Source organism: Colobus angolensis, unplaced genomic scaffold, assembly GCF_000951035.1.
Source record: "Colobus angolensis palliatus isolate OR3802 unplaced genomic scaffold, Cang.pa_1.0 Scaffold269, whole genome shotgun sequence".
In the NCBI taxonomy this organism is placed as follows: Eukaryota; Metazoa; Chordata; class Mammalia; order Primates; family Cercopithecidae; genus Colobus; species Colobus angolensis.
Genome location: NW_012115921.1, coordinates 1,687,537 through 1,715,451, shown reverse-complemented (window position 1 = coordinate 1,715,451; position 27,915 = coordinate 1,687,537). Strand labels below are relative to the sequence as shown.

At 36.6% G+C, this 27,915-nt stretch overlaps 1 protein-coding gene across 1 annotated transcript in view; it reads left to right on the top strand.

The window, feature by feature from the left end:
• SBF2 (SET binding factor 2) overlaps nt 1-27,915 on the top strand; it is a 549,657-nt gene that overhangs the window by 249,928 nt on the left and 271,814 nt on the right. Inside the window, exons 4-6 of the mRNA XM_011947619.1 lie at nt 8,980-9,102; nt 10,254-10,364; nt 11,578-11,683. Coding sequence (XP_011803009.1) covers nt 8,980-9,102; nt 10,254-10,364; nt 11,578-11,683 — 340 coding nt within the window. The remainder of the gene's footprint in view (nt 1-8,979; nt 9,103-10,253; nt 10,365-11,577; nt 11,684-27,915) is intronic.

The following is a 27,915-nucleotide window of genomic DNA, read 5'->3' as shown; positions in this document are numbered from 1 at the left end:
GGACATTCAGTACCAAGTTGAAGTGCTTGATTCATTCTGTCTCCAAAGACCAAATAATAACCACATTTACTACAAACCTGCGAAAATTGTATCAGTGTGCTATAGGTTCAAGAATTAAGTGTCAAGGATAAAAACAACTATGGGAACAAAAATGATACTCCAGGAGCAGACTCTATTGTGTATAGATCAGTATCCAACAATAGAAGCTTTATAAATCAATGGAATTTGTGTATTTCGACAAATATTATTTAAACAGTTGATGAGCTATTTGAGAAAAAATAAATTTAAACATAATATCATACAATTAATTCCAAGTAGTTAAGTAATTACCTGGAAAATGGAGGCATAAAAAGGAATTTCTAAATTCATCTCTAGGCCGGGCGCGGTGGCTCACACTTGTAATCCCAGCACTTTGGGAGGCCGAGGCGGGCGGATCACGAGGTCAGGAGATCCAGACTGTCCTGGCTAACATGGTGAAACCGTCTCTACTAAAAAAAATTTTAAAAATTGGCTGTGCGTAGTGACGGGTGCCTGTAGTCCCAGCTACTCGGGAGGCTGAGGCAGGAGAGTAGCGTGAACCTGGGAGGTGGAGCTTGCAGTGAGCCGAGATCGCACCACTGCACTCCAGTTGGGGCGACAGAGTGAGACTCTGTCTAATAAAGAAAAAAAAAAAAATTCATCTCTATATGTTATAAAACAGTGGAGACCACCACATACAAAACATTGTATAGATTTAGCTGAAGTACTACAACCCAATCATTTTTGGTACTCCCCCACCACCACTGTCCCACTGTTTATCATAGTATACTATGCTTGTTGTAGAAAACATAGAAAGAACATGCAGGAAAAAATTTGAGAGAACAGAAAAAAATGGACATATTTTCTTCCAATAAAAAGGATTTTTTTTTTTTTTACAAAAATTGCTGTACACTAATTGACCATATGGGTAGGTTTAATTAATCCCCTGATGGACATGTATTTCTTGTTTTGTCAATATTATGAATAACTGTGATGAATATCTGGAAAAATCTTGGTTCCTTCAAGAAAAACTTAGTCCAAGGTAATACAACTCTTTGAACTAAAAGTTAGAAATAGCAGCGTTTGGGAATTGGGCTTGCTGATATTGTAATCAACTTTACACTTGGTAGCATTCTAGAGACTAATTCTTAGGTCTTATTCAACAAGACTAGACTTTGTTAGAGTCTAGTGAAAACTAGCATGTGTAACATAATTCACACAGAGAAAAAATTGGGAGACTTTATGTTCTGAGTTTATTCTATAGTTTGATAATTTACAACCTTTGCAAGTATCCACATGGGATTCTCCTTAGAGTATGGATGGTAAAGATTATGTTTTTTACCAAAGCATCTGTCTTCTCCTCCCCCTTTTTGAAATGAGAATTGGCAAATGGACAGAATGCTGAATCTTAACAGTCCCCTTGATGGCCCTCACAGTTGTATTTTGTAGGAAAAAACTATCACTGAATTAACTATGATTAATTGGTACTACATGCTTAAAATGATATAAGACATTAAAACAGCAGGAGAAACTTTTAGGAGTAAGTTTCCAGAATCCTTCAACATCAAATACCTTTTCTTAAATTTTGACAACAATTTCAGGCTAGGAAGGGCTACGATGAGAATTGTGTATTGTTACTATTTCATTTTAAAACAAAGATTACTACATTCAGATATAATTAAAGGAAAACAAATCTGAACATCTTTTCAGATTGACAGTTTGGCTTCTCAGATGTTATCTTAAACAGCTTATTTGGACTAATATGTTATTTTTTACAAAGTTTACACAGAAGAATATAAGATACTGAAAGGAGAAGTAGCTTAAGAGAAGACTTGGCTTGTTAATCCCAGTTATGCCTTTAATGATCTGTATGACTTTGGCAAGTCATTTCATCTCTCTGTGCATGTGATTACTGATTTATAAAATGAAGCAGGTAGCATAGATTTTAAATATCTTCCACTACTGTATTATTTTTCTTATTCTGTCATTTAAACTATGTCTGAGTTTAAAGATATATTTTAATATTGTTCATAGCAGATACACTTTAAATTATGTCCCACAGAACACTGTTGCAAGTCATCTTCTGAATAAAATGTACTTTAAAAAAAAATTTTTATTATACTTTAAGTTCTGGGGTACGTGTACATAACATGCAGTTTTGTTACATAGGTATACATGTGCCATGGTGGTTTGCTGCACCCATCAACCTGTCATCTATGTTAAATATTTCTCCTAATGCTATCCCTCCCCTAACCCCACTACCCACTGGCAGGCCCCAGTGTGTGATACTCCCTGCCCTGTGTCCATGTGTTCTCATTGTCAACTCCCACTTACGAGTGAGAACATGTGGTATTTGGTTTTCTGTTCTTGTGTTAGTTTGCTGAGAATTATGGTTTCCAGCTTCATCCATGTCCCTCCAAAGGACATGAACTCATCCTTTTTTATGGCTGCATAGTATTCCATGGTATATATGTGCCACATCTTCTTAATCTGGTTTATCATTGATGGACATTTGGGTTGGTTCCAAGTCTTTGCTATTGTGAATAGTGCCGCAGTAAACATACGTGTGCATGTGTCTTTATACCAGCATGATTTATAATCCTTTGGGTGTATTCCCAGTAATGGGATGGCTGGGTCAAATGATATTTCTAGTTCTAGATTCTTGAGGAATTGCCACACTGTCTTCCACAATGGCTGAACTAGTTTACATTCCCACCAACAGTGTAAACGTGTTCCTATTTCTCCACATCCTCTCCAGCATCTGTTGTTTCCTGATTTTTTTAATGATCGCCATTCTAACTAGCATGAGATGGTATCTCATTGTGGTTTTGATTTGCGTTTTTCTGATAACCAGTGATGATGAGCATTTTTTCATGTGTCTCTTGGCTGCATAAATGTCTTCTTTTGAGAAGTGTCTGTTCATATCCTTTGCCCACTTGTTGATGGGGTTGTTTTTTCCTTGTCAATTTAAGTTCTTTGTGGATTCTGGATATTAGCCCTTTGTCAGATGGGTAGATTGCAAAAATTTTCTCCCATTCTGTAGGTTGCCTGTTCACTCTGCTGATAGTTTCTTTTGCTGGGCAGAAACTCTTCAGTTTAATTAGATCCCATTTGTCAATTTTGGCTTTTGTTGTCATTGCTTTTGGTGTTTTAGACATGAAGTCTTTGCCCATGCCTATGTCCTGAATGGTATTGCTTAGGTTTTCTTCTAGGGTTTTTATGGTTTTAGGTCTTACGTTTAAGACTTTAGGCTGGGCGCGGTGGCTCACACCTGTAATCCCAGCACTTTGGGAGGCCAAGGTGAGCGAATCACGAGGTCAGTAGATCGAGACCATCCTAACACAGTGAAACCCCATCTCTACTAAAAATACAAAAAAAAAAAAAAAGAAATTAGCTGGGTGTGGTGGTGGACACCTGTAGTCCCAGCTTCTCAGGAGGCTGAGGCAGGAGAATGGTGTGAACCTGGGAGGCAGAGCTTGCAGTGAGCCGAGGTTGCGCCACTGCCCTCCAGCCTGGGTGACAGAGCGAGACTCCATCTTAAAAAAAAGAATTTAATCCATCTTGAATTAATTTTTGTATAAGGTATAAGGAAGGGGTCCAGTTTCAGTTTTCTGCATATGGCTAGCCAGTTTTCCCAACACATTTATTAAATAGGGAATCCTTTCCCCATTGCTTGTTTTTGTCAGGTTTGTCAAAGATCAGATTGTTGTAGATGTGTGGTGATATTTCTGAGACCTCTTTTCTGTCCCATTGGTCTATATATCTGTTTTGGTACCAGTACCATGCTGTTTTGGTTACTGTAGTCTTGTAGTATAGTTTGAAGTCAGGTAGCATGATGCCTCCAGCTTTGTTCTTTTGGCTTAGGATTGTCTTGGCTATGTGGGCTCTTTTTTCGTTCCATATGAAGTTTTAAAGTAGTTTTTTCCAATTCTGTGAAGAAAGTCAGTGGTAGCTTCATGGGGATAGCATTGAATCTATAAATTACTTTGGGCAGCATAGCCATTTTCATGATATTGATTCTTCCTACCATGAGTGTGGAATATTTTTCCATTTGTTTGTGTCCTCTCTTATTTCCTTGAACAGTGGATTGTAGTTCTCCTTGAAGAGGTCCTTTTTAGATGAATGTGTGTTGTAGAATTTATTGCATGACACTTGTTTATAACCAAATGTCCTGTTTCTTTATGCAGTATTTTAATATGCCACGTTACATAGTCATTAAACAAGGTTTTGACATTTTGTGTCATATAATACTTCATGACAGCATTTCCCAGTATGTGTTCCATAGGGCACCAGGTCTTCTAGATGTGCCATCATGTAGAGATCCAATAATTTTGACAAATACTGTGCTTTGAATTGAACAAACAATACTTTCATATCAAAATTTGAGAAATCCTGCAGTAAAGCAACCTTTTTAACGTGTTGTTTCCAACATTCTTTGATTAGGAGACCCTTTTGCTCGGTAATGTCTCTTAGGTTCCAGGAGAAAACACTTCCTATTTTAGTGCCACTAAAACCAGAATTCTTTTTTTTTTTTTTTTTGAGACAGAGTCTCCCTCTGTTGCCCAGGCTGGAGTGTAGTGGTGCGATCTTGGCTCACTGCATGCTAAAACCGAAATTCTTTATGAGCAGATATATAGTAGACATATAATAGAATTTGTCCTGTCTTCTGAATACTGGCTCTGCTATTGAAGGGGAAAATCTGCAGTATATTCTCTTTGCTAGAGGTAAACTTGATTCTGAACTGAAGACTGGTGGCCTAGATTGTTTGTAGGCTTGTTATCCTAAAATGTGTATTTCTTATGTATTCATTATTTTCCAGACCAATGAAAGGGCAAACCTGGTTTGGTCATGTGGACATGTCAACATGATTAAAAGATTATTTTGCGAGAAATGAAGGGTTTTGGGGAGAATTTTAGAACTTACAGAATTTTGCAACTACTTAGGCTCCGTTATTTCCAATTCTGGGAAATTTTTAAGTTCTTAAATTGCTTTACTGAGACAATTCTATATAGTGGTACAATTGCTATAGATTACATTTCGGAAAGGAAATTGAGGACTGAAAATGTTTTACTTGTGGAATTAATTTTATCCTCTTCTTATAAGTGATTATTTAAGAAATGCTGTGGGAAGATTTTTACTGTGATACAGTATTGTTGAAAATGAACATAGCACAGAGATGTTGGATGCCACAGTTCCTTTAAGGATAGAAGGGTCAGGACTTGACAGTTATTTTGATATTAAAATTAAGCATCAAGATACAACAAAGATGAGGCTGAAGTGTTCACCCTGAATGGTAAGATAAACTTCCTTAAAGCTTGTGCTGATCTGCTACATCAAGTTATTGCATGCAATCAGCAATCTAGTACTTCTTGTCTCAGGATATGTTTTAAGAGCAGTAGTAGCACTTTGAGTCCAGATTGATATGGTGAGTACTAATTTATCCCATATTATTGAAGCACAGAGACTATGAACTACACATAATATAAGTTACACAGAAGCTGGGAATCACTGGCAAATGTAATCCATAGTAGTAATTGGTAGGCAAAGATATCTACAAATGGGCAAGTTGTGGCATGTGATTATGATATGTATTGACCTTGTAAGTCAATGTGAGATAATTGAGTAAACAGTGTTTAAGTTAAATTTGTATCTTTAATGAGACCTACTAAAAGCAAGGAATAATCTTTAAGTGGCCAATTTAATGAGAAGAAATAATCTTAAGTTGGCAAAGCCTTTAAAATATTGTTCAGCTGGATAAAATATGTGAAACTGTTTTGTACTGTAAAATATTGAATTTAGAAGCATTATTAGAGTATCTCATATTCATAAACTATGTTTTGAATTTCCTGCTTATTTTTAAGTTTCTCACATCTTTTCAGTAGGTGAAATCTGTCATTGTAAAACACACACCAAATAAAACTAGTGTCATTATATAATTATTACACAGGATATATCTAGCAGCTGTGTAGAAGAAGGAGTATTCCTCTTACATAATAAATTATTTCTAGAAAAATTTTATCAAAAATGTCACTTTACCATTCTATCACAAACTTTATTTTACCTAACAAATTTGGGGTTTATTTGGGGTGTGTGTGTGTGTGTTTAATCACAGCAGTACATTTTGCTTTAAAAGCAGAAATAAGAATTTTTCTCTAAACTTTGGACATTGCATTCTTATAGGAGAGATACTGAAATTAAGAACTTATTTTAGGATTTGTAGCACATTTACAAAGGAAAGGTCAACATCTGTAATAAAAAGTGATATAAATAAAAATTATTTTTTACTTAATACTGATTTTCACTCTATTGGACCTTTTTCTTTCTTGTTAATAACTTTTGGTGAGTGTTTAATTGAAGAGCAACTTTAAGAAATGACCAATGGCATTCTATTTTGTGTTTTGGTCAAAGTAAATTAATGGTCATATATTTGAAATGGTTATCTACTTACTCTCGCTGGCTTCTAATGGTACTCTAGGGCATTTATCACAATCCCATAAAAATGTGGATAGCTTTATCTCTTCCAAGAATTTTAGTCATTCTTTTGTCATTTTGAATTTGTTGATAATCCATGAAGAATATGATTCATTAAGTGTGGAAATCTTTGGTAAATTCATATTCATCACATTTTTATTATTTCTAAGGATTCCAGAAACCAACCAACCTAATTTTTGTTTTTGCTTTGTAATAAATGAAAATCTTTCAAGCGCATATGGACTTTATCATACATACAAAAAGTAAACAGTTCCCTTTGGATATGTGCATTCCACAGACATCTAATACTGTTATATTGCATTGTAATAGAAACTAAATGAGCTCTAAAGGAAATAGAAAATATAATTCTTGGCCTCTATGAATAGGGGGGAAAAGACTTCCCTTGATAAAATGCTCAAAAAACTATGCCAAGAAAATGTATTTGTGCATGTATGCAATGAATTAATATTAAGTATCAACTATGGGCCCAGCCCTTATTTTAGGAACTGGGAGATCACCATTGAACAAAACTGAAATCCTGGCCTTTATGGGAGCATGTGCTAGGGCGGTTGACAGAGAAACTAAAAAACAAGATAAGTGAAATAGATATCCAATATGTTGGACAGTAACAAGTACCATGGAGAAAAATAAAGCAGAGAAAGTGGGTAGAGAGTGTTAGGGCATTGCAGTTTTAAATAACGTTGTCAGCAAAAGCTTATCAGAGCAGAAGATGCTTGAATGAAAACTTGAAAGTGATGAGGAACTGAGTCATTAAAATATCTGTGGAAAGAGTATTTAGGCAAAGGAATAACACAGAAGTGCGTAGATCAGTGGATGGGGGCATGCCCAGTGTGTTTAAAGAGTATTTTAACATTGGTAATGAAGTTTTAAATAAATTTCTTGAAAAAAAAAAAAAAAGCAGCAAGGAAGCAAAGTGGGGCTAAAGAAGAATAAAGGAGATGAAGGGAGGCTGGTAGAGTAATCCACACAAGAGACTATAGTAGCTCACAGCATTATGGTAGCAATAGAGTAGGTAAGAAATCAGGATTTGTTGACAGTGGGATGTAGGCTATTAAAAAGAGGGGAATCAGGATTTTTTGGTTTGTTAAGTGGGAGAATCATATTTTTCCAAGTTTATTAATCCGTGTTTAGTTATTGAAACTTATGTATTGTTTTAAGCCTTTTTTATTGTGGTAAAATATATATATAAGATTTGCCATTTAGCCATTTTTAAGTATTCAGTTCAGTGGCATTAAATACATTTTGAAATTCAGTTTTGTATGTAAAAATTTCTCTCAGCCAGGCGTGATGGCTCACACCTATAATCCAGCACTTTGGAATGGTAAGGCAGGAGCATCACTTGAACTCAGGAGTTTGAAATCAGCTGGGCAACATAGGGAGACCCTATGGGCAACAAAAACTAAACAGTTACCCTGGCATGGTGGCATGTGCCTGTGATTCTAGCCACTCGGGAAGCTGAGGTGGGAGGATCCCTTATGCCCAGAAGGTTGAGGCTGCAGTGAGCTGTGATTGTGCCACTGCCCTCCAGCCTGGGCAACAGAGCAAGACCTTGTTTCAAAAACAAAAACAAAATTCACTTTTCTCAAAATATCAGCATTGTCGCTTATGAACAAAAGCAATTTGGAGCCAATTGTGCTTTACTGCCAAGAGCATTGAGCACGGAGCATTCTGCAAGCCTTAGAATCCTTGTTTGAGAGATTGAGACAAGTAGAAAAACCAAAATGAAAATTAGCATCATATTTCCAAAACAGATCTTCTTCTTTTGAAAACTGACTTTTCTTTTTTTTTTTTTGAGACGGAGTTTCGCTCTGTCGCCCAGGTTAGAGTGTAATAGTACAATCTCAGCTCACTTCAAGCTCCGCCTCCCGGGTTTACACTATTCTCCTGCCTCAGCCTCCCAAGTAGCTGGGACTACAGGCGCCCGCCACCTCGCCCGGCTAGTTTTTTGTATTTTTTAGTAGAGACGGGGTTTCACAGTGTTAGCCAGGATGGTCTCGATCTCCTGACCTCGTGATCCGCCCGTCTCGGTCTCCCAAAGTGCTGGGATTACAGGCTTGAGCCACCGTGCCCGGCCGAAAACTGACTTTTCATTTAAATATCATTTTTTAACTTTTCATCTAAGTGAGTATAATTTTTAATTGTTTGGGTCACTTTTTAAAATAATCTGAACATGTCTTATTTGCCTTTGATTCACTCAGAAAGGAAATGCTCAAATAAAGTTGTGTTATATTTCCAGAGCTTAAGGAGCTTTTCAAGAATGAAATAAGTATTCCCTGCTTCATAATGTGTCTACTTTACTTTTAGATTGCTCTTAAAGTCTACTCTTTATTTGTAGTTTGATTTTTTAAATTATATTTTATAATTAATTTTGAATTTGTATAAGTTATGTTTAAGGTGATGTTCATCTTTTGTGAATTATGAGTCTAGGAAATCCCTTCTGTTTGTTGATTTCAGTGTCTCTTTTTCTAGGGAACAAAGAAGGAAGAGATTGAAGGTGAAGCAGAAGTGTCTGGTTTAATTCAGCCTGCAGAAGTGTTTGCTCCCAAAAGCCTGGTGTTGGTATCCAGATTATATTATCCAGAAATTTTTAGGGTAAAGAACACATAGTTATTATTAATTTGTATTATTGTGTGAGTCTCTTGAGTGAACCATGGTACAAGTTATTTGGATTGAAAATATTGTTAGATTGATTTAGGAATTCATCTATGAAATACAGTTAGTGTGAACAGAAGAAATATTTTCATGTTGGATGAAATAAATACCTGAATAAGTTAATGTGACTACTAAAACTTCTAAGGATAGGTCCCACATTTATTAAATCCAGAATGTATACATCCTAAAGAAATAATTTGATTACCTATAGTAAATGTAAATGCATGAGTGATTTAACAACTTTGTGTATGTTTATTCACCTTACGCGGAATCAAGTTTAAGTAAATAGGATGGATGTTTGAGATTTCAAATAATTCTGATCATACTTCTGTCAAAATACTCTTAAAATATTGCTTCCAGATATTTTCTTGTTTTAGAAACACAGAATTTTCAAACATAAGAGGAAATTTTTATTCATTTGTAAATATTTGTGCTAACATAAAATTTCTGTAAAACTTTTCCAGAAATTGAGATTATTTATGTTAAAAAAGAATTAATTTAGTGTCAAGATTTCAATGACAATGGGTAACTCCAAGCAAATACTAAGTTTTCAAAGTCACAAATTTCGCTATACTGAAAGAGATTCATAAAGATTGCATTATGTCTGTTTTACCACCTACCTTCTTCTGAACTCAGTGTTAATCTTACAATCTTGTCTCTGTTTTGCAATCCTTTCTTACAATTCACATGTTAAATTTTTCTGTAGAATAAGCATTCTGGATTTATAAGAACCACCAAGTAAGATAAAATTTCTAAGTTTTTATCTTGAGATTTGGAGTTTAACAAACTAAGTTGAGGCAAAAACAATATTAGCCCTACAGATTTGCTAAAGTAGTTATCAGAGCACAAACATCTGTTTTACAAATTGTTGATTTCTGCTTTCCATAAACTCATCTCAGAAGCTCATTTGGAGGTTCTGGTTCTAAGGAAAATTTAATAAACTTAATTTTTGCTGTTTAAAATGTATTCCATGTTCACTGTATAATATACTTTACTAGGTTCAAAGAGAAATTGTCCTAGAACAGATGTCATAACAATTTATTTTTAATGCTTTTTCCATGAAATAATTACATGTATCTATCTTTTTGCAGGCTTGCCTGGGTTTGATCTATACCGTGTATGTGGACAGCCTGAATGTCTCCTTGGAAAGTCTAATTGCTAACCTTTGTGCCTGCCTTGTCCCAGCGGCTGGAGGGTCTCAGGTAAATAGAATAGAAAGAGGGGTGGAGAAGGATTATTTCTCTTCCGCTCTCCTCCAGTTAATTTAATTTATGGTGAAAGGGAAAGAAAGAATTCTTTAAATATTTTTGTTTTAGGGAAGATCCTAGTTTAGTTAAGCATTGTCCCCATGGTCTGCCTTCTAGACACTCAAGATTCCATTCTTTTCTTAGGTCATGAGGTTAATTTTAACACAGGGTTCGTCTTTCACATAGCATAATTAGAAGTCATATTTCGTGTAACTTGAACTTCAGTTTGTATTTTCTTGGAAATATATTAAGTTGAACTTTTATGTGTGCTCTTTTACCTTTCTTATTCCTGTATATAGTTACACCTCATTTTTATTAACCTAAATTGAAAAATGTTGGAGTGATAAAAATTAGAAGATAACATTAAGAAAACTGTCAACACAGTTCTTTGTTACATTGTAAATACTTATTAATAGATTCATTTATTCTGTATGTCTTGAGATTTTCATATTTGTCTCTAAAGTAGAAAAATAATCTCTGCTGCTATGATTTATTTATTGTTTCTTGGTCAATCACACTTTTAAAAGAATAGATTTTTTTCCTTAAACCCTAAAAATGAATAGTTGATAATTTATTTTGCTTATTCTTATATAATATTAGGGAAGAGGACAGCCTTCTAAAAATCACATTGTCTTCAATCTGACAAAGATCCTGCTTATAGTGAGATTGGCATTTCTTTTTCTTGCCCTTTGCCTTTTTACTTCTCTTCTGTCTTTCTCATTGTCTTTTGTCTTAAATTTTTATCGTTTTTTTCTCTCTCTCTCTTGCTCTCTCCTCCTTCATTCTTCTACCTCTGCTCAAAGGGCAGAACATTAAATGTGAGTTTGATCACAGATGATTCTAAACTTGAATTGCTTTATGAGCCTTTATTAATGTTGTTGACTTTAACATTTCATTATTTTTTAGCCAGTTATGATTATCAATGATTTTTGTGTCTTATCTTGACTAGATTTGCAACTTTCAACCACTGAATTTTCTTATGCCACTTAAGTATACAAAGAACTTAAATGTTACGGGGTATCCATTGTTGCCCTTTGTATCTGTTAATTGGATCTTATATGGTTGTTTGCTCTAAAAATGAACATCAAAGATGTTTTTATTTTTTAAAAAATGTCTGAAATCGTGTGTACGTGTGTGTGTGTGTGTATGTGTTTCTCCCATTCTGCAGAAGCTGTTTTCTTTGGGTGCAGGAGATAGACAGCTGATCCAGACTCCTTTACATGATAGCCTTCCTGTCACGGGCACTAGTGTGGCTCTCCTGTTCCAGCAATTGGGTATGTCTTTTCTCCCATTTTCAATGTCATCTTGTAGAAACCTGTGATTAAAGGATTTATTTTAAGTTGACATCACCTCACATGAATCAAGAAAATATTTTTTAAACCATTAAATATTTTGAATATAGGATATATATAATTTTGTGAGTTCTGATCTTACCTAGTGTTCATTGTTTTTAAAAATTTTAACCCAGACCCCTTTTTTTCTTAGGTCAGTTAGACTTTTAGAAAGTAGATAGGATGAGTGTGGTAGCTCATGCCTGTAATCACAGTACTTTGCAAGGCCATGGCAGGAGGGTTGTTTAAGCCCAGGAATTTGAAACCAACCTAAAAACATAGTGAGATCCCATATCTACAAAAAGTTTTTAAAACATTAGCTGGGCGTGTTGGTGCACACCTGTAATCTCAGCTACGAGGGAGGCTGAGGCAGGTGTATCACTTGAGCCCAAGAGTTCAAGACTGCAGTGAACTGTGATGGTGCCTCTGTACTCTAACATAGAAAGAAGGAAAGTGGACATATTTTCTTTATGCTAAAAGATGAATAGATGATATATTTAGCATTTCTGTAGATGAACTTCTTTTATAGAAACCTTGTCAGGTGGGACTATGAGTCTCATTCTTCTCATCCCACCATCTATATGAGGACTTTATCTCCAATTTTTCAGCAATGGCTAGGATGAAAGATTGGGAGGATTCTAGAAAGTGTCTACTGTACATTGGACAGCTTTTACATTATTTAAGAAAAATATAACAAAAATGAGGATGTTTCAAACTAGGGCTGCCCAAAGATTTCCATTTACGTTACCTCTGACTTGTCCTTTATATATACCTGCCTATGAGTGTCCCACTCTCATTGTTCTCCATCTGTGTTTGTCTTTTCCTAGTTATGCTGAAATTTTCCCTTCCCTAAGGTCCATACCCTGCCTCTTCATGAAATTCTTAATTTCTTGCACAGAAATTCTGCTCTCTTGCTTCCCTCTTGTCTCTTGTTGAATTTTGCTCTTAGTTTTGCTCTGTAACTTACCACCCTTTTCATTAGTGTCCCTATCCATATTCTTCTGCTTTAACTGCAATCAGTGAAAGTTAGAAAGCCTTAGAGGAAATTAGTTTAAATATAAATAGAGTCTTCTAATATCTGAATTAAAATGAATGGTGATATCAATTTCAAAGTAATTCTTTCCAGCGACATTTGCCTCTTCTCAGGCCAACTCTAAAATAATATCTCCCTTTGGTCAAAGAATACAAAATTTCAATTAGAAGAAATAAATTCAAGATATCTACTATGCAACATGGTGACTACAGTTAATAACAATGTATTATATACTTGAACATCATTAAGAGAGTGGATTTTAAGTGTTCTTACCACAAAAAAAGTATGTGAAGTAATGCATATGTTAATTAGCTCAATTTAGCCTATCTGCAAAGTGTACGTATTTCCAAACATCACATTGTACACTGTAAATATATAGTTTTTTGTCAATTAATGCAAGTTTTTACTCATTGAGCAATCATAGTTAAGCCTTAAAATATTTAAAGCTATTTTCTTTAAATTCATTTCATATTAGATATTTAATGCATATCTATCTAATATGAAATCATAATCCCTTCCTGGTGGCATATCTCCAAAGAACATCTTGTTGATTACATTCTCCCTCCACAAACTTTTGGAAATTAATAAAAAAATTTTTTTTGGAGATAGGCTCTTAATCGTCACCCAGGCTGGAATGCAGTGGCATGAACACAGCTCACTACAGCCCCTAACACCCTGGGCTCAAGCAATCTTCCCTCCTTAGCCTCTTGAGTAGCTGGGATGATAGGCATATGCAATCATGCCCAGTTAATTTTTTTAATTTTTTATTTTATAGAGATAGGGTCTTGCCATGTTGCCCAGGCTGTTCTCAAACTCCTGGGCTCAAGCAGTCCTCCTGCTTTGGCCTCTCAAAGTGCTGGGATTACAGGCATGAGCCACTGCACCCAGCCTGGAAGTAAATTTAGTAGATTCATGGACTGCCTGCATGCATGGTCCCTACTAACCATTGACTTAATTGATTTTAGCCAAGCACCATTCACCTGACATTTTTCTTTAAAAAAAGGTTGTATACCTCGAAAGGGTCAAAGCAGAGATTTACTATGAAGAGGATTAGAAGGATATGACACAAATATTTCACAAATGAAAGTATTTCACATTTCCAAATGCTACCATTTTTCGTGAACTTAATGAGTACCTTATAAACCTCTACGGTCTTAGTTTTACAATGAGTTGTGAGTGGGGAGGACAGGAGAAGGTTGTAATCAGCATTTAGCATCAAGGACCAGGGATATTAAGCATCCTGAGGTTTGTGTGATGTTTAGGTACCAGAAAAAATTTTACCCCCAATACTTTAAAAGAAAAAAAAACTGTAGATAAAGTATACATTTATAAAACCCGGACCTCTCTGCCAGTAATGGTGGCCTGTGTAATTCAGAATAATCCTCTTAACAATGTCAACTTGAAAAGATACACAAGTATAAACAACATCTGCTAAACCAGGCACAGTGGTTCATGCCTGTAATCCCAGCACTTTGGGAGGCCAAGGCAGGTGGATCACTTGAGGGCAGGTGTTTGAGACCAGCCTGGCCAACGCGCTGACACCCCGTCTCTACTAAAAATAGAAAAAATTAGCGGAGCATGGTAGCAGGCGCCTGTAGTTCCAGCTACTCAGGAGGCTGAGGCATGAGAATCGCTTTAGAGGTTGCAGTGAGCCAAGATCATACCACTTCACTCCAGCCTGGGTGACAGAGTGAAAACCCTGTCTCAAAATAAACAAATAAAAATAACATCTACTTGAAGGCATCAGACCCAGTAAATAATTGCCAAACCACAATCCAAGAGAAAATGAAGTGAGCCAAACATTTGGGACCATTTTTTCCTAAGGGCACATGTTGATTTTGGAAGAAATGGCTGAGAAGCTATCAGTACTATTGATATCTTATGGGGAAGAGGGAAAATTGGAATTCAAGTTTTACCAAGGTGGATTTTTTAAATGAAGCTCTCATAATTTGAGTTGAGACCATAAAAGGCCACAGCCTAGGGTGGGTAAATCAGAAGTAGATTGGCTCCCTTGGGAACTACATTACGGCCTGAAATCATTTCAGTTTCTTGAGTTGGATTAAGGTAATCCTTGATGCTACTGTCTATCCATCTCATAGAAGTAAAAGTATATCCTCTCTAAAACAAGATAACTACATTCTAGACCTCCAATTTGTCTGTAAATTTTTATATACTTGCCCTGTACTCAATCAGAAATAACCAGAAACGTGAGAATCAAAACTATATGAAAGAAATGCCAAAGAAACCATAGACAGTGTGAAACAACCACAGGGACTTTAGCAAATAGAGTTATCAGATGCAGTTATTAAAATAATTATATTTAAAATAGTGAAGAAAATAGTCAAGACTGAGAATTTGGGAGTGACATTAACCAGATAGAGGAATAGGAAATTCCAGTCCTCCCTCTCTGACAGAAACACTGATTTAACAAAGATTTACTGACAAAAATCCCTGCATGACAATTCCAGATTCTAGCTAAGAAATTACAGTACCTCAGACTTGCACAAAGCAGAGAATAGCAGCATTGAAATGTGTAAATAGAGCAATTTTATGTTACCTGTATCAGCCCTTCCTCAACTCTCTAAGGCTTGGGGGTACAGGGAGGAGGGAAGAGTGGAGCTTGCATCCCAAGTTCTGGCTGTTGAGCAAGCTGCCTAAGGGATTTGTTTCTGTGTTGCCTCATTGGAAGTACAAGCAGGAGCTGACATAGTTTGGATGTCTGGGGGTGGCTGAGAACAAAGAACAAAGAAGGGGCTTGGGGAGACACTTGCTATGACCTACACAGCTTGGTGTGATTGGAAGAAGGCACACAACTTGAGGCTTATCCCTTGGTGAGAAGGGGGAGGAGTGTTTTGTGTTGAGACTTCAGAGTGCTTCCCTGAGTACTGGTGAAGATGTGAATGAATTAGACCTCTTATTCATGGCTAATAGGAATATGAAATGGTACCACTATCTTGGAACACAGTTTGACTATTTATTTTAAGTTTAAAAATGTTAATGAAAATATTTGTATGTGAATGTTCATAGCCATTTTATTTATGGTAGTGCAAAACTGGAGACAAAGTCAATGTCCACCAATGGTAACGGATAATTGATTATGGAAATGGATAAAACATCTGTGGTATATTCATATGATGCAATACTACTAAGCTGTATGAAAAATGAATGGCTGATACACGCAACATAGATTAACCTGAAAATAATTGTTTTGAATGAAAAATGTCAGAAAAATTATGTATCATATGATTCGGTTTCTCTAAAGTTCTAAAAAATGTAATCTAATCTATGGTGATGGAAACAGGTCACTGGTTGTTTTGTGGATAGGAAGAGCGAGATTACAAAGGGACATGAGGAAACTTTCTGGATGATATTTGTGTATACAGTCTTGATTGTGGTGATGGTTTTATAAGTATGTACATATGTCAAAACGTATCAGATTCTTAAAAAAAGCAAAAACATATATTCCCACCAAAACTTTTACATGAATGTTCATAGCAGCCTTATTTATAAGAGTCAAAAAGTGGAAGCAATCCAAATGTCTTTCAGCTGATGAATGGATAAACAAATTGTGATATATCTGCACAATGGAAAATTATTCAGCCACAAAATGGAATGAAGTATTGATATGTTCTACAACCTGGGTGAATCTTGAAAACATGCTAAGTAAAAGAAACCAGGCACAAAAACCATATATTCTGTGATTCTGTTTATGTGGAATGTCCAGAATTAGGCAAACACATAGAGGCAAAGCAGATTAGTGATTATGAGGGGCTTGAGGGATGGGGCCATGAGAAATAACTGCCAATGGGTGTGGGGTTTCTTTTGAGGAATGAAATTCTTCTACAATTGGATACTAATGGTGCTTGTGCAGCCTTGTGACTACACTGAAAACCACTGAATTGTATACTTTAAAATGGTGAATTTATGGTATGAGAATTAAAAAAAAAATTACTGTTAGAGGCTTGTTAAAAGAACTCAGGAGCCATCTTGAAGAGGCTCACAACTGATCTAAGCTGATAGAATTTGAGCTTCAAAAATTACAATACTTGCAGTTGGTTGAAACCCAGCAAATATTTTAAGATCCATGAATTCATAATATTAAAAAGGAATTGTCGGGCCGGGCGCGGTGGCTCAAGCCTGTAATCCCAGCACTTTGGGAGGCCGAGACGGGCGGATCACGAGGTCAGGAGATCGAGACCATCCTGGCTAACATGGCGAAACCCCGTCTCTACTAAAAATACAAAAAATCAGCTGGGCACGGTAGCAGGCGCCTGTAGTCCCAGCTACTCGGGAGGCTGAGGCAGGAGAATGGCGTGAACCCGGGAGGCGGAGCTTGCAGTGAGCTGAGATCGTGCCACTGCACTCCAGCCTGGGCGACAGTGGGAGACTCCGTCTCAAAATAAAATAAAATAAAAGGAATTGTCACCTACCTCAGAATATGATAAAGAACAATTTATCTTAAAAACTTATCAGTAAAGAAAAAATCATGATAACCAATAGTAGTTGAGGGCAATTATCTGTTTTAGAAAGTCTTCTAATTAATAAACATAAAAGAAATGATAGAAATAGAATATCATATTGCAATCCTCAGTGAACCAAGATCTAAGTATCAACAGCTGTTACCACAAAAAGAAAAACAAGCAAGTATTATGTGTCTACCCTTACCAAACACTACTTATTGTTTTGCCAGAGGGATTAAACCTGAGTCTGATCACAGAAAATGTAGAAAATAGAGGAACATATTAAACTGCACCAAGAGAATGTAATTGCCAAAATCCAGGCTGTTGGAGACTCTCTTAGTCAAATGTCCCAGATTCTTTAACAATCTAGAGGTTCCTCAACCTCGAGATTGAAAGAAATTTAAAAGACATCCAACTTTTTAATAGAGTGAGACTAAACTATAGTGTCTACAGATGTACTTTTGGGTGATAAAAACTGCCTATAGAAAAAATCAGGAAAGTGGATAATATTAAATAAAAGCATGGTTACTCTTGGCAGTAGAAAGGAGATTATGATTGGGGGGCACATAAAAGGGGCTTCCAGAGGCTTTTACAGTTGCTGGCAAAGTTCTCTTTCTTGATATGGGTGGTATTTTTAAGATAATGTATTAAGCCATACATTTGATTTGCATGGTTTTCTATATCTGTGTTTTATAATAAAAAGATTTTTTAAACTTGTAAAATTATTTATGTCCTTTATGTGCATACCTAATATTTTTTAAAAACCTTAAAAATATATATATTTAAGCAAAATACAGATTTTATCCTTCTCACATGACAAAAAGTCTGCTTACAGGTAGGCAGTCCAGGGCTGATGTATATTGGTTCCGGTATATCTTCAGGGATGTTACAGAAATTCTCTCCTATGTTTTTTTCCCCTGTTTGTTTATAAGAAGTTTTTCCTAAAACTTACATGTCTTATTATTGTGTACTCTATATCTGGCATAATGCCTCAGGTGCAAAAGGCATCAGTGTTTATTGAATAAATAAAAGAATGCACTAGCTATGCAGAAGTCATAATCATACTGTAGAAGATTTTTCTGTGTACTGATGAAGTGTGCTGGAATACATAATAATTGGTCATTTGAAGATCAAATTTTGTTATTTTACTCTCTAGTATTTTCAGCTTCATTATCTTTTGCTTGAATGTTGTAAATTCACTTTTTTCTGGGAAAGAATAGGGAAAAGATAAGGAAGGAAAGCAGAAAGAAAGATGCAGTGCAGTGTGCAGAGTTGTTGTTTCCAAAGCATATGGTGGCGATAATTCTATGTAAAGGCATTCTGTTATCACCATTTTGTTTGGACTTTGTCAAAGGCCAATATTAGGCCATTATCACAGTTCTCGAGCTGGGTTGGGGGTAGTGGTGGTAGCAGATTTTACAAAGCACAGACAGGAAGCAGATAAGACTATAAGATCCTTTTGTAGCCTTGACTAGTTTTCCTGTGAAAGGTCTAAATGTAATAGCATTTCCTTTGTTCTTCTCTCTAAGAATTGTTATCATAATGAATTTGTTTTTCACAGTTTAAAAGGTCTTTGTGTTTTTCTGAAATAATTATATGGACTCTGCAGTTCCAAGCTTCACTCCCTACAATTTCCTGTTAATTGCTTTCATCTCTTGTTTACTGTCTTTTTGTTTATTTGGGTTTTTTTTTTTTTTTTTTGGCAGCCTATGTGAACTATTTTTGTTTACCTGAGGATTAGTGTTTTAAGTGTACTAACAATGCTGGGATTTTTAATGTTAATAAGTTTGTATTCATAGGAACTGGTTTTTATAGACCCTGTGATGTTTTAATCTAATCCATACCCGTTTTTTTTGGCAGCCTATGTGAACTATTTTTGTTTACCTGAGGATTAGTGTTTTAAGTGTACTAACAATGCTGGGATTTTTAGTGTTAATAAGTTTGTATTCATAGGAACTGGTTTTTATAGACCCTGTGATGTTTTAATCTAATCCATACCCGTTTAATCTTGGGTGTCCCTCCCTGCCCCAAACAATCTTGTAAAATGCTCTTGACATCTTTTGTCATGTCTGTTCACTTGTAAGTTGGATTTTACTAGCACATGTACTAGTTTTAGAATATGTGTCCCCCAGTTTTCACAGTGCACAGTATACTCTTTAACGGACATTTTTGAAAACTGACTAAAATGATCCTGGGCCATCAACTATCAACTCTTTGTTTCCATAGTTAAACCACATTAATCTTGTATCATTTGTGTTTGTACCTTTTTCTATGCATGCTTTCTTTTTACTTGTCCATGTTTAACTTTGGCCAGTTTTTTATTAGCTATTAATGGGTCAATATGTCTCTATTGATGATCTCTGATATTAAATATAGATTTTTTTTTAAGTTCTTAAAGTTTTTGTTCAGTTTATCTTACAAATATTATTCTTACTTTGTACATAAAAGTTATTAAAGTGTTGATTGTAGCCATTCCTTGCTATTGTACCTAAAAGTTATTAAAATGTTGACTGTAGCCAGGGGCCGGGCGCGGTGGCTGAAGGCTGTAATCCCAGTACTTTCGGAGGCCAAGACGGGTGGATCACGCGGTCAGGAGATCAAGACCATCCTGGCTAACATGGTGAAACCCCACCTCTACTAAAAAATACAAAAAACTAGCTGGGTGAGGTGGTGGGCGCCTGGAGTCCCAGCTACTCGGGAGGCTGAGGCAGGAGAATGGCGTGAACCCGGGAGGCGGAGCTTGCAGTCAGCTGAGATCCGGCCACTGCACTCCAGCCTGGGCAACAGAGCGAGACTCCATCTCAAAAAAAAAAAAAAAAAAAAAAAGTTGACTGTAGCCATTCTTTGCTATTCACAAAGTTGTTTCAGTTTTAAAATGTTTTAATGGAAAACATTTGGTAGTCTCACTTTTGTCTTTCCCTGGAAAAACTTCTATCTGTAACACTATGTGATTATTTTTGAAGTGATAACGTTACTGGCAGTGAACCCGTAGGGGTCTGCAGCAAAAATTCTCGCCTCCTTAGAAGAAAGAATTCAGCCAAGGGGCCTAAGGCAGAGTGAAAGACCGAAGCAAGTTTTAGAGCAGGAGTGAAAGTTTATTAAAAAGCTTTAGAGCTAGAACAAAAGGAAGTAAAGTACACTTGGAATTGGGCCAAGCGGGCAACTTGAGAGAGCAAGTGCACGGTTTGACTTTTTGACTTGGGATTTTATAGGTTGGCATGCTTCTGGGTGGTTGCATTTCTCCTCCCCTGATTCTTCCCTTGAGTGGGCTATCTGCATACACAGTGGCCTGCTAGCACCTGGGAGGGGCTTCACGTGCAGTGTGTTTACTGGAGTTGTACACGTGCTCACTTGAGGCATTTTTTTCTTTACTAATCCAGTGTTCCTAGAGGAAGGTCATATAGCAGTTAAACTGCCATTTTGCCTCTTACTGCACCTGCGTTAGCCCACTCACCCAACTCCTGAGCTCTTATCAGGAAGCTGCTGATCACCAGTTTCAGGTATTTCTATCTATTGGGAAACTGCCCTTCCCTGGCACCACTGTGACCAATTACTATTTTAGAAAGACAGTTTAACAACTTGCCTGACCATCACCTGATGGTCGCCTGACATTGCTGGTTGGGATTGGCCAGGGGAAGGAGGTTCTCCTGCTCTGCTTATGTCTGCCTGAATACCTACTATAACAATAGGAACATTTGTAGGAGCCTTAAAAATAACTTACGTTCCCAAAACTTCAAGATGAAAAGATGCCAGAGGTAAAAATGAAGCTTAGGATTGTAAAAATGTTTTCTTTAAAAAGAAAATACTGATTGGTAAATTGCTGAACCACCTAATTCATGCATCAATTGTAGGATGATTTTTGTCCTTTTTACTTAAATGATCAACATCTAGGGCCTCAGATCGTGGTTCTGTCTTCACTTAGTTTTCTCAGCTTATTCATATAGCATTATTACTTGTTTTAGTCTTATTCTCACTTATAAGGGGAAAAAGTGAAGTAGTCTTTTTTTTTTCAATGTTTGACTTTGAAGGAAGCTTGCTTATGTTTCTCATTAATCTGTCTTTTTTCATAAGGGTCTGTCCCAACAACAAACTTATCAGGGTTAAAAAATAATTTAAAGAAAATACATTTCCTCTCCAATCATAAAAAGATAGGTTGCAAATTTGAGTACACAAGAGTTTAAACTATTACTAATAATGGCATCTTGTGCCCTATTTTACTATATCTATGATTACTTATTTTTTGACAGTTGAATGTCAGCTATGTTCTTTGGGATTTGAAGCAAATTAAATCTCCTTGCTAGTCCATTCTGGAGCACTTTTCTGAAGAAACTGCTTACCACGTATACCATTGCTTACCTTTAGAGGCCTAAGGATCTCTAACAAATACAGTTCTAATGTAATTTCTTCTAATAAATGGCATGGGAGTCTATAATAAAGTTCCCATAATGCCCTCCTGCTTATATGATGGTAGAAATATGTTTTTTTCACCAAATGTTTACAAAACCATTTTTATGTGCCAGCTCCTGAGTTAGTCACTGGGGATATAAAGATGAACAAATCACAGCCCTTATCCCAGATACACTTTTAGCCTAATGGTAAAACAAGTATTGTTTTAAAACTACAGTACAATATAATTAGTGCAATAATAGAGATACCAAGAGCAAACTCTTACTTGCTAGAAAAGTGGAAGAAGGGCATTCTAGAAGGAAAAGCATGTTTAGCAGTATAGGAAGTTACAAAAGGCCTTCATGGAATAGTAAGATGTTTGGTGAAGCCTGATCACAAGATTGTAGGAAGTAGTCAGAATGTTACTAAGAAACTGATTGCTTTAATTTCAAAATTAAATATTTATGCTAGTTCTGTAAAGAAACCATTGTAAAAATATCAAAGACTGATAGTCATTGACCGATTGAGTCCTTGTGAACTGGTGTACTATGCTTGCTCAAATCACATGTGAAGAAAGTATGTAGTTGTTACATGATATAATCTGAGGAAAGTTCAGAAAGATCCTGGTTCAACACTGTCCTGCCCATTGTCCTTTTATGGCACTTAGGTGCTAATATTAAATAGCTCTATCTTTGTATTGAATTATCTATAAAGAATGTAAATGCTCTAAGGCAAGAGAGTCATTAGGTATCGTTCTTCCTTGTCACAAAGTTCTCTTGTCTAAAATTTCTGTTTGCTCTTTCAACATTTTAGTCTTTAATATTTATATAAAATATGGCTACTCCAGCATTTAAGTATATAGCTTCCAAATGCTGGCGGGATGAAGTACCTTTTTTTTCCTGTGCTCTGTAACATTTGATACATAACTCTATTCTTTTTGTTTGTTTGTTTGTTTTTTTTGAGATGGAGTCTCGCTCTGCTGCCCAGGCTGGAGTGCAGTGGCCAGATCTCAGCTCACTGCAAGCTCCGCCTGCTGGGTTTACGCCATTCTCCTGCCTCAGCCTCCCGAGTAGCTGGGACTACAGGCACTCGCCACCTGGCCCGGCTAGTTTTTTGTATTTTTCAGTAGAGATGGGGTTTCACCCTGTTAGCCAGGATGGTCTCGATCTCCTGACCTCCTGATCCACCTGTCTCGGCCTCCGAAAGTGCTGGGATTACAGGCTTGAGCCACCGCGCCCGGCCTGCCTCATATTTCTATATATCCATTCCTAGAATTTTATGATTGCTAATATATCTCAGTAGTTCAGTAATAATGTAATACTGGCAGAAGGGAAGAAAGGGGAAAAGAAAAGAGGAAGTTTGAATTAAAAGAGTTGTTTTCTGCCAGTACAATTCCCTCCTATTTGTTACTTGCATAATTCTCCAGTTATTCTCTATTCTTCTTCCCCACTGCTTGCTGCTCTACTCACAAGGCTCCTTTTGCTTCCTAATTCTTAAATTTAAAATTGAAAGTAGATTAAAAACCAAGTCAATCAGAACAGACATAGTCTAGGAATTTGGGTCATTGGAGGTTGGAAAAATCTGATGTTATTACCTTAGAGCTAGAAAAACAATTAGAATGTTCAAGAAGGAAAAAAATATGCTGTACCTTTTTACACAGTTTTGGTTGAGTTGGCCTTTTACGTATTTGAATTATTTTTAGTCATATGTTTTTTGTAATTGACTTCTTATATTTAGTCTCCCGCATTGCTAAGCTCTATTTGTGTGTGTAAAATATATTTAATTCATGTCATAGGAGGGTAAGCCTGTGTTCATAAGGACTAAACTACACCTCCTTTCAGATGCCCAGTTGACCACACTTTTTACTTTTTTACTTAGAATATTTGCCATATCTACCATATGTGGAAATAATGCTAAATTTGTAACAGGTAGTAAACATTACCTCTCAGTAATAAATTTGAAACTTTATATAAAGTTTTAGTTAATCCATGAAGTTAGGGATATTGTCTTCATTCACTGCTATATTCTAGTGCCTGGAGTACAGTACACAATAAATGTTGGTTCAGTGAATGAGAAATCTCCTTTTTCATGATTTACATTAAGCTGTGACCAGTACTATACTGTTTTCCCCATTGTGGATTGACCAGAAAGAACTATAATAAATTGTGCAGGCCGCGCACGGTGGCTCATGCCTGTAATCCCAGCACTTTGGGAGACCGAGGCGGGTGGATCACGAGGTCAGGAGATCAAGACCATCCTGGCTAACACAGTGAAACCCCATCTCTACTAAAAATACAAAAAAATTAACCGGGCGTGGTGGCGGGCACCTGTAGTCCCAGCTACTCGGGAGGCTGAGGCAGGAGAATGGCGTGAACCCGGGAGGCAGAGCTTGCAGTGAGCCGTGATCATGCCACTGCACTGCAGCCTGGGTGACAGAGCGAGACTCTGTCTCAAAAAAAAATACAATTAAATTAAATTTTAAAACGTGCAGGACTTTTTGAACTATATTCTATTTTGAAACATGGTCTTCTGTTCCACCGTTTACCCATTTGAAAGCTGACACATAATCTTCTATTGTGTAACATATCATTATTATTAAAAGAATGGAGGAGTCTGGAGAAAGTGTTTTTTTTCTTTCCCCAAAAAAGAAACAGATACATTTGTTAACATGTGGTGCAATGAATATTAGAACTCTAACCTCTCAAGAAAATTGAGATCAGGAAGCCATCTTTCAGAATGTTTTACTCTTTGAATAATCAACAGGATGTATATGTACCATTGTAGTGAAATCACTAGTAATTATCACTGGAATGTCTGCTTTTCATATTTTCTTCTTCTGTGTTATTGTGCAGCTTTGAATGGATGTTGGGCTACAGAAGATGAGACAATTCCAAGTTATATAGAAAACTGATTTTGACTTAGAAAATTCAAAGAAACTGGATTTCTCAATAGCTATGTAACTGTGAACACAGCAACAAACACTGCTACATAGGAATAAAAATCATTAATTTAAAATACTTGAGATTATTAATTATGTAAAACTTGCTGGGCACAGTGGCTCACGCCTGTAATACCAGCACTTTGGGAGGCCGAGGCAGGCAGATCACGAGGTCAGGAGATCGAGACCATCCTGGCTAACATGGCGAAACCCCGTCTCTACTAAAAATACAAAAAATCAGCTGGGCACGGTAGCAGGCGCCTGTAGTCCCAGCTGCTCTGGAGGCTGAGGCAGGAGAATGGTGTGAACCTGGGGGGCAGAGCTTGCAGTGAGCCAAGATCGTGCCACTGCACTCCAGACTGGGCAACAGAGTGAGACTCCATCTCAAAAAATAATAATAATAATAATAATTATTATTATTATGTAAAACTTCAGAAAACGTGTGACATTTAAGAATAAAGAATATAAGTGGTACTTCAATTAGGCTTGGGTAAATTGTTTTGTATTATACTATTAATTTTCTGGATAATGAAAAACTTACCCTTTAAGCACTAGAATATTGTTCCTATCTCATTTCTGCATTATGAGACATATGTCCTCTCAGTAAATATAGTATAGTATTGCCTCCCTTGACAACATCAACTGATTGTTTTTACTAGTATGAGTAAGGTAAAGTTCCTTACAACTGCATGCCTCCCTTCTTCACAATTTATCTGATACTAAATGATACTGATTATGAATTTTATTTTCTGATGAACTACTTGTGAATTTTTGTGGGGTAGGGCAGCGAGTTCAGATAAGAGCAAAGTGGGGGCCTGGCATGGTGGCTCATGCCTATAATCCCAGCACTTTGGGAGGCCAAGGCGGGTCGATCGCCCAAGATCAGGAGTTCGAGACCAGCCTGGACAACAAGGTGGGTCCCCATGTCTACTAAAAATACAAAAATTAGCTGGAGTGGTGGGGGGCACCTGAGGCAGGAGAATTGCTGAACCCGGGAGGCGGAGGTTGCAGTGAGCCAAGATCATGCCCCTGTACTCCAGCCTGGTGACAAAGTGAGACTCCGTCTCAAAAAAAGAAAGAAGGATAAGTTTTTCCCCAGAGTCTTCATTAAAAAGACTAGACTTGACATGACATACAGATTCTTCATAAATTTGTCTTTGGCCAAGTTACTTGTAGGTCTGTTAATGCCGTTTGCTTCCTCACTCTTTTGTCAGCTTTGAATGCTATGCTTTTCTTTTCTCCTTAACTAATGCTTCTCTGTCAAAATCTACTTCAAGGGTCAGTCTCTTTAGGAAGCTCCCACCCCAGGTGGACCCACGATAATCTCAAGAGTCATTAAAAGATGAAATAGGGTGGCAAAAGATTCACCTTCAGAGTAATACAGTATGACTGGCCATTGTCAACTTTGAAGATGGAAGGAAACCACAAGACAAAAAATGTGAAAAGTCAACAGAAGCTGGAAAATTTGATCACAGGACTTCCACAACAGTGAAATAATAAATTTGTCTTGTTTTAAGCCACCAAATTTGTGGTAATTTGTTACAGCAGCCATAAAAAACTAATACATGCACAGACTTTAAAAAGTATCACTCTTTATTTTAAATAATTTGACTCACAAGAAATAACTAAATTCATCTGGAGTCCGTATGTATGCATTACCCAACTTCCTACAGCAATATCTTACATAATCATAGTACATTATGGATATCAGGAACTGGCATTGATACAGTATTATTATTTTTATTATTATTATTATTATTTTTGAGACAGAGTGTGTCTTGCTCTGTTGCCCAGGCTGGAGTGCAGTGATGCAAACTCAGCTCACCGTAGCCTCGACCTCCCAGGCTCAGGCAGTCCTCCTGTGTCAGCCCCGACCCAAGTAGCCAAGACTATAGACACGCACCACCATGCCTGGATAATTTTTGTATTTTTTAGTAAAGATGGGATTTCACTGTGTTACCCAGGCTGGTCTTGAACTCCTGGGCTCAAGTGATCTACCTACCTCAGCCTCCCAAAGTGCTGGGATTACAGGCATGAGCCACATGCGCCTGGCCTGGTATGGTACTATTAATTGAGGGAGGGAATGACATTTCTCTAAATGTGTCTTACTGTATTATTTTGACTTGTGGCAGCGTATTTTTGTCTTATATAAAAAAGTTAGGATGAGAAGAAAGGAAAAGAAAAAATATTATCTTAAAAGTAAAAGCATATGCAAACAAACTCCACTGTCATTCAAATAATGTAACCACACTGAAGAGGGAAAACTAAGTTACTTTAGTAACTTATGAGTATTTGACTGTACAAACTCAACTTTGGACAGTTTTGGGAACAGAATTGCAAACAAATAGTGAACTCCATTTTCATTTTTTTTTTTTAGTTGAAATGGCTGAAACAATTCTGAACTTCTTTTATGTGTAATATAGGATTTAGCAAATGAATAAGTATGTTGATGTTATTAGGACCCAGGATTCTCAGTGGAAGAAGGAACATAAAAATATGAATTGGGATAGTGAGGGATACCCTGTGGGGATGGAATGGAATTGAAAGTAATGGCATAGACTCAGGATTTCTCAAATATATATGCATGTATATATTCTCATGTATGTATGTGTATGTATATATGTACATGCATATATTTCCTAGCTCCATCTATAGGCAAAAGTGGCCTAGAAGCTAAGTCACCCCAGTAAAAATGATCTAACACATGCCCTAACACCTAAAATTTTGGTCTTTGATACCATTTCTCACCAAAGGGAACCAGGACTCTTAGGAGAAATGGCTGGATTGGGGCTAGGACAGGGTAGGTACAATATGAGCCTGGAAAAAGAAAAGAGCTCTGTCTCAAGGATGCAGGAACTAAGTTAAAGGGTTCCTACTGCATAAATCTAGGACATGTTTAGCACCAGAATAATTAAGGATAGTAATGACTTATAGACTGTTAGGAAAAAATAGGTATTCATGAGTCCACACTGCTAATGAATGAATGAATGAGCAAGTAAGTAGAGAAAAAGGGAGGACTTTGCTATGTAGAATGCCAAGTGCTGACTGGTAAATACAGAGTGAGTGCTGGATTTGGAAAATAATTCTATATCATTATAGTAAAGATCTATTCAGGCAGAAATTATCAATAGATGCTCAATCTAGCCAGGCATTTTGATGAGAGATGAGATATTTACGTGGTCTTAAAGTGCCTTGCTACAGATTGCTTTTTAGTTGCAGGAAAAATATTAAGTACTCATTGGAGAAATTGGACAAAATTTGGGAGAACAAAATTAACATCACCAAAGACAGTACAAAGAGTTTTAGCAAATCCTTTCCCCCAAAGAACCAGTATAAAACTAGACAAAATTGTTGAATA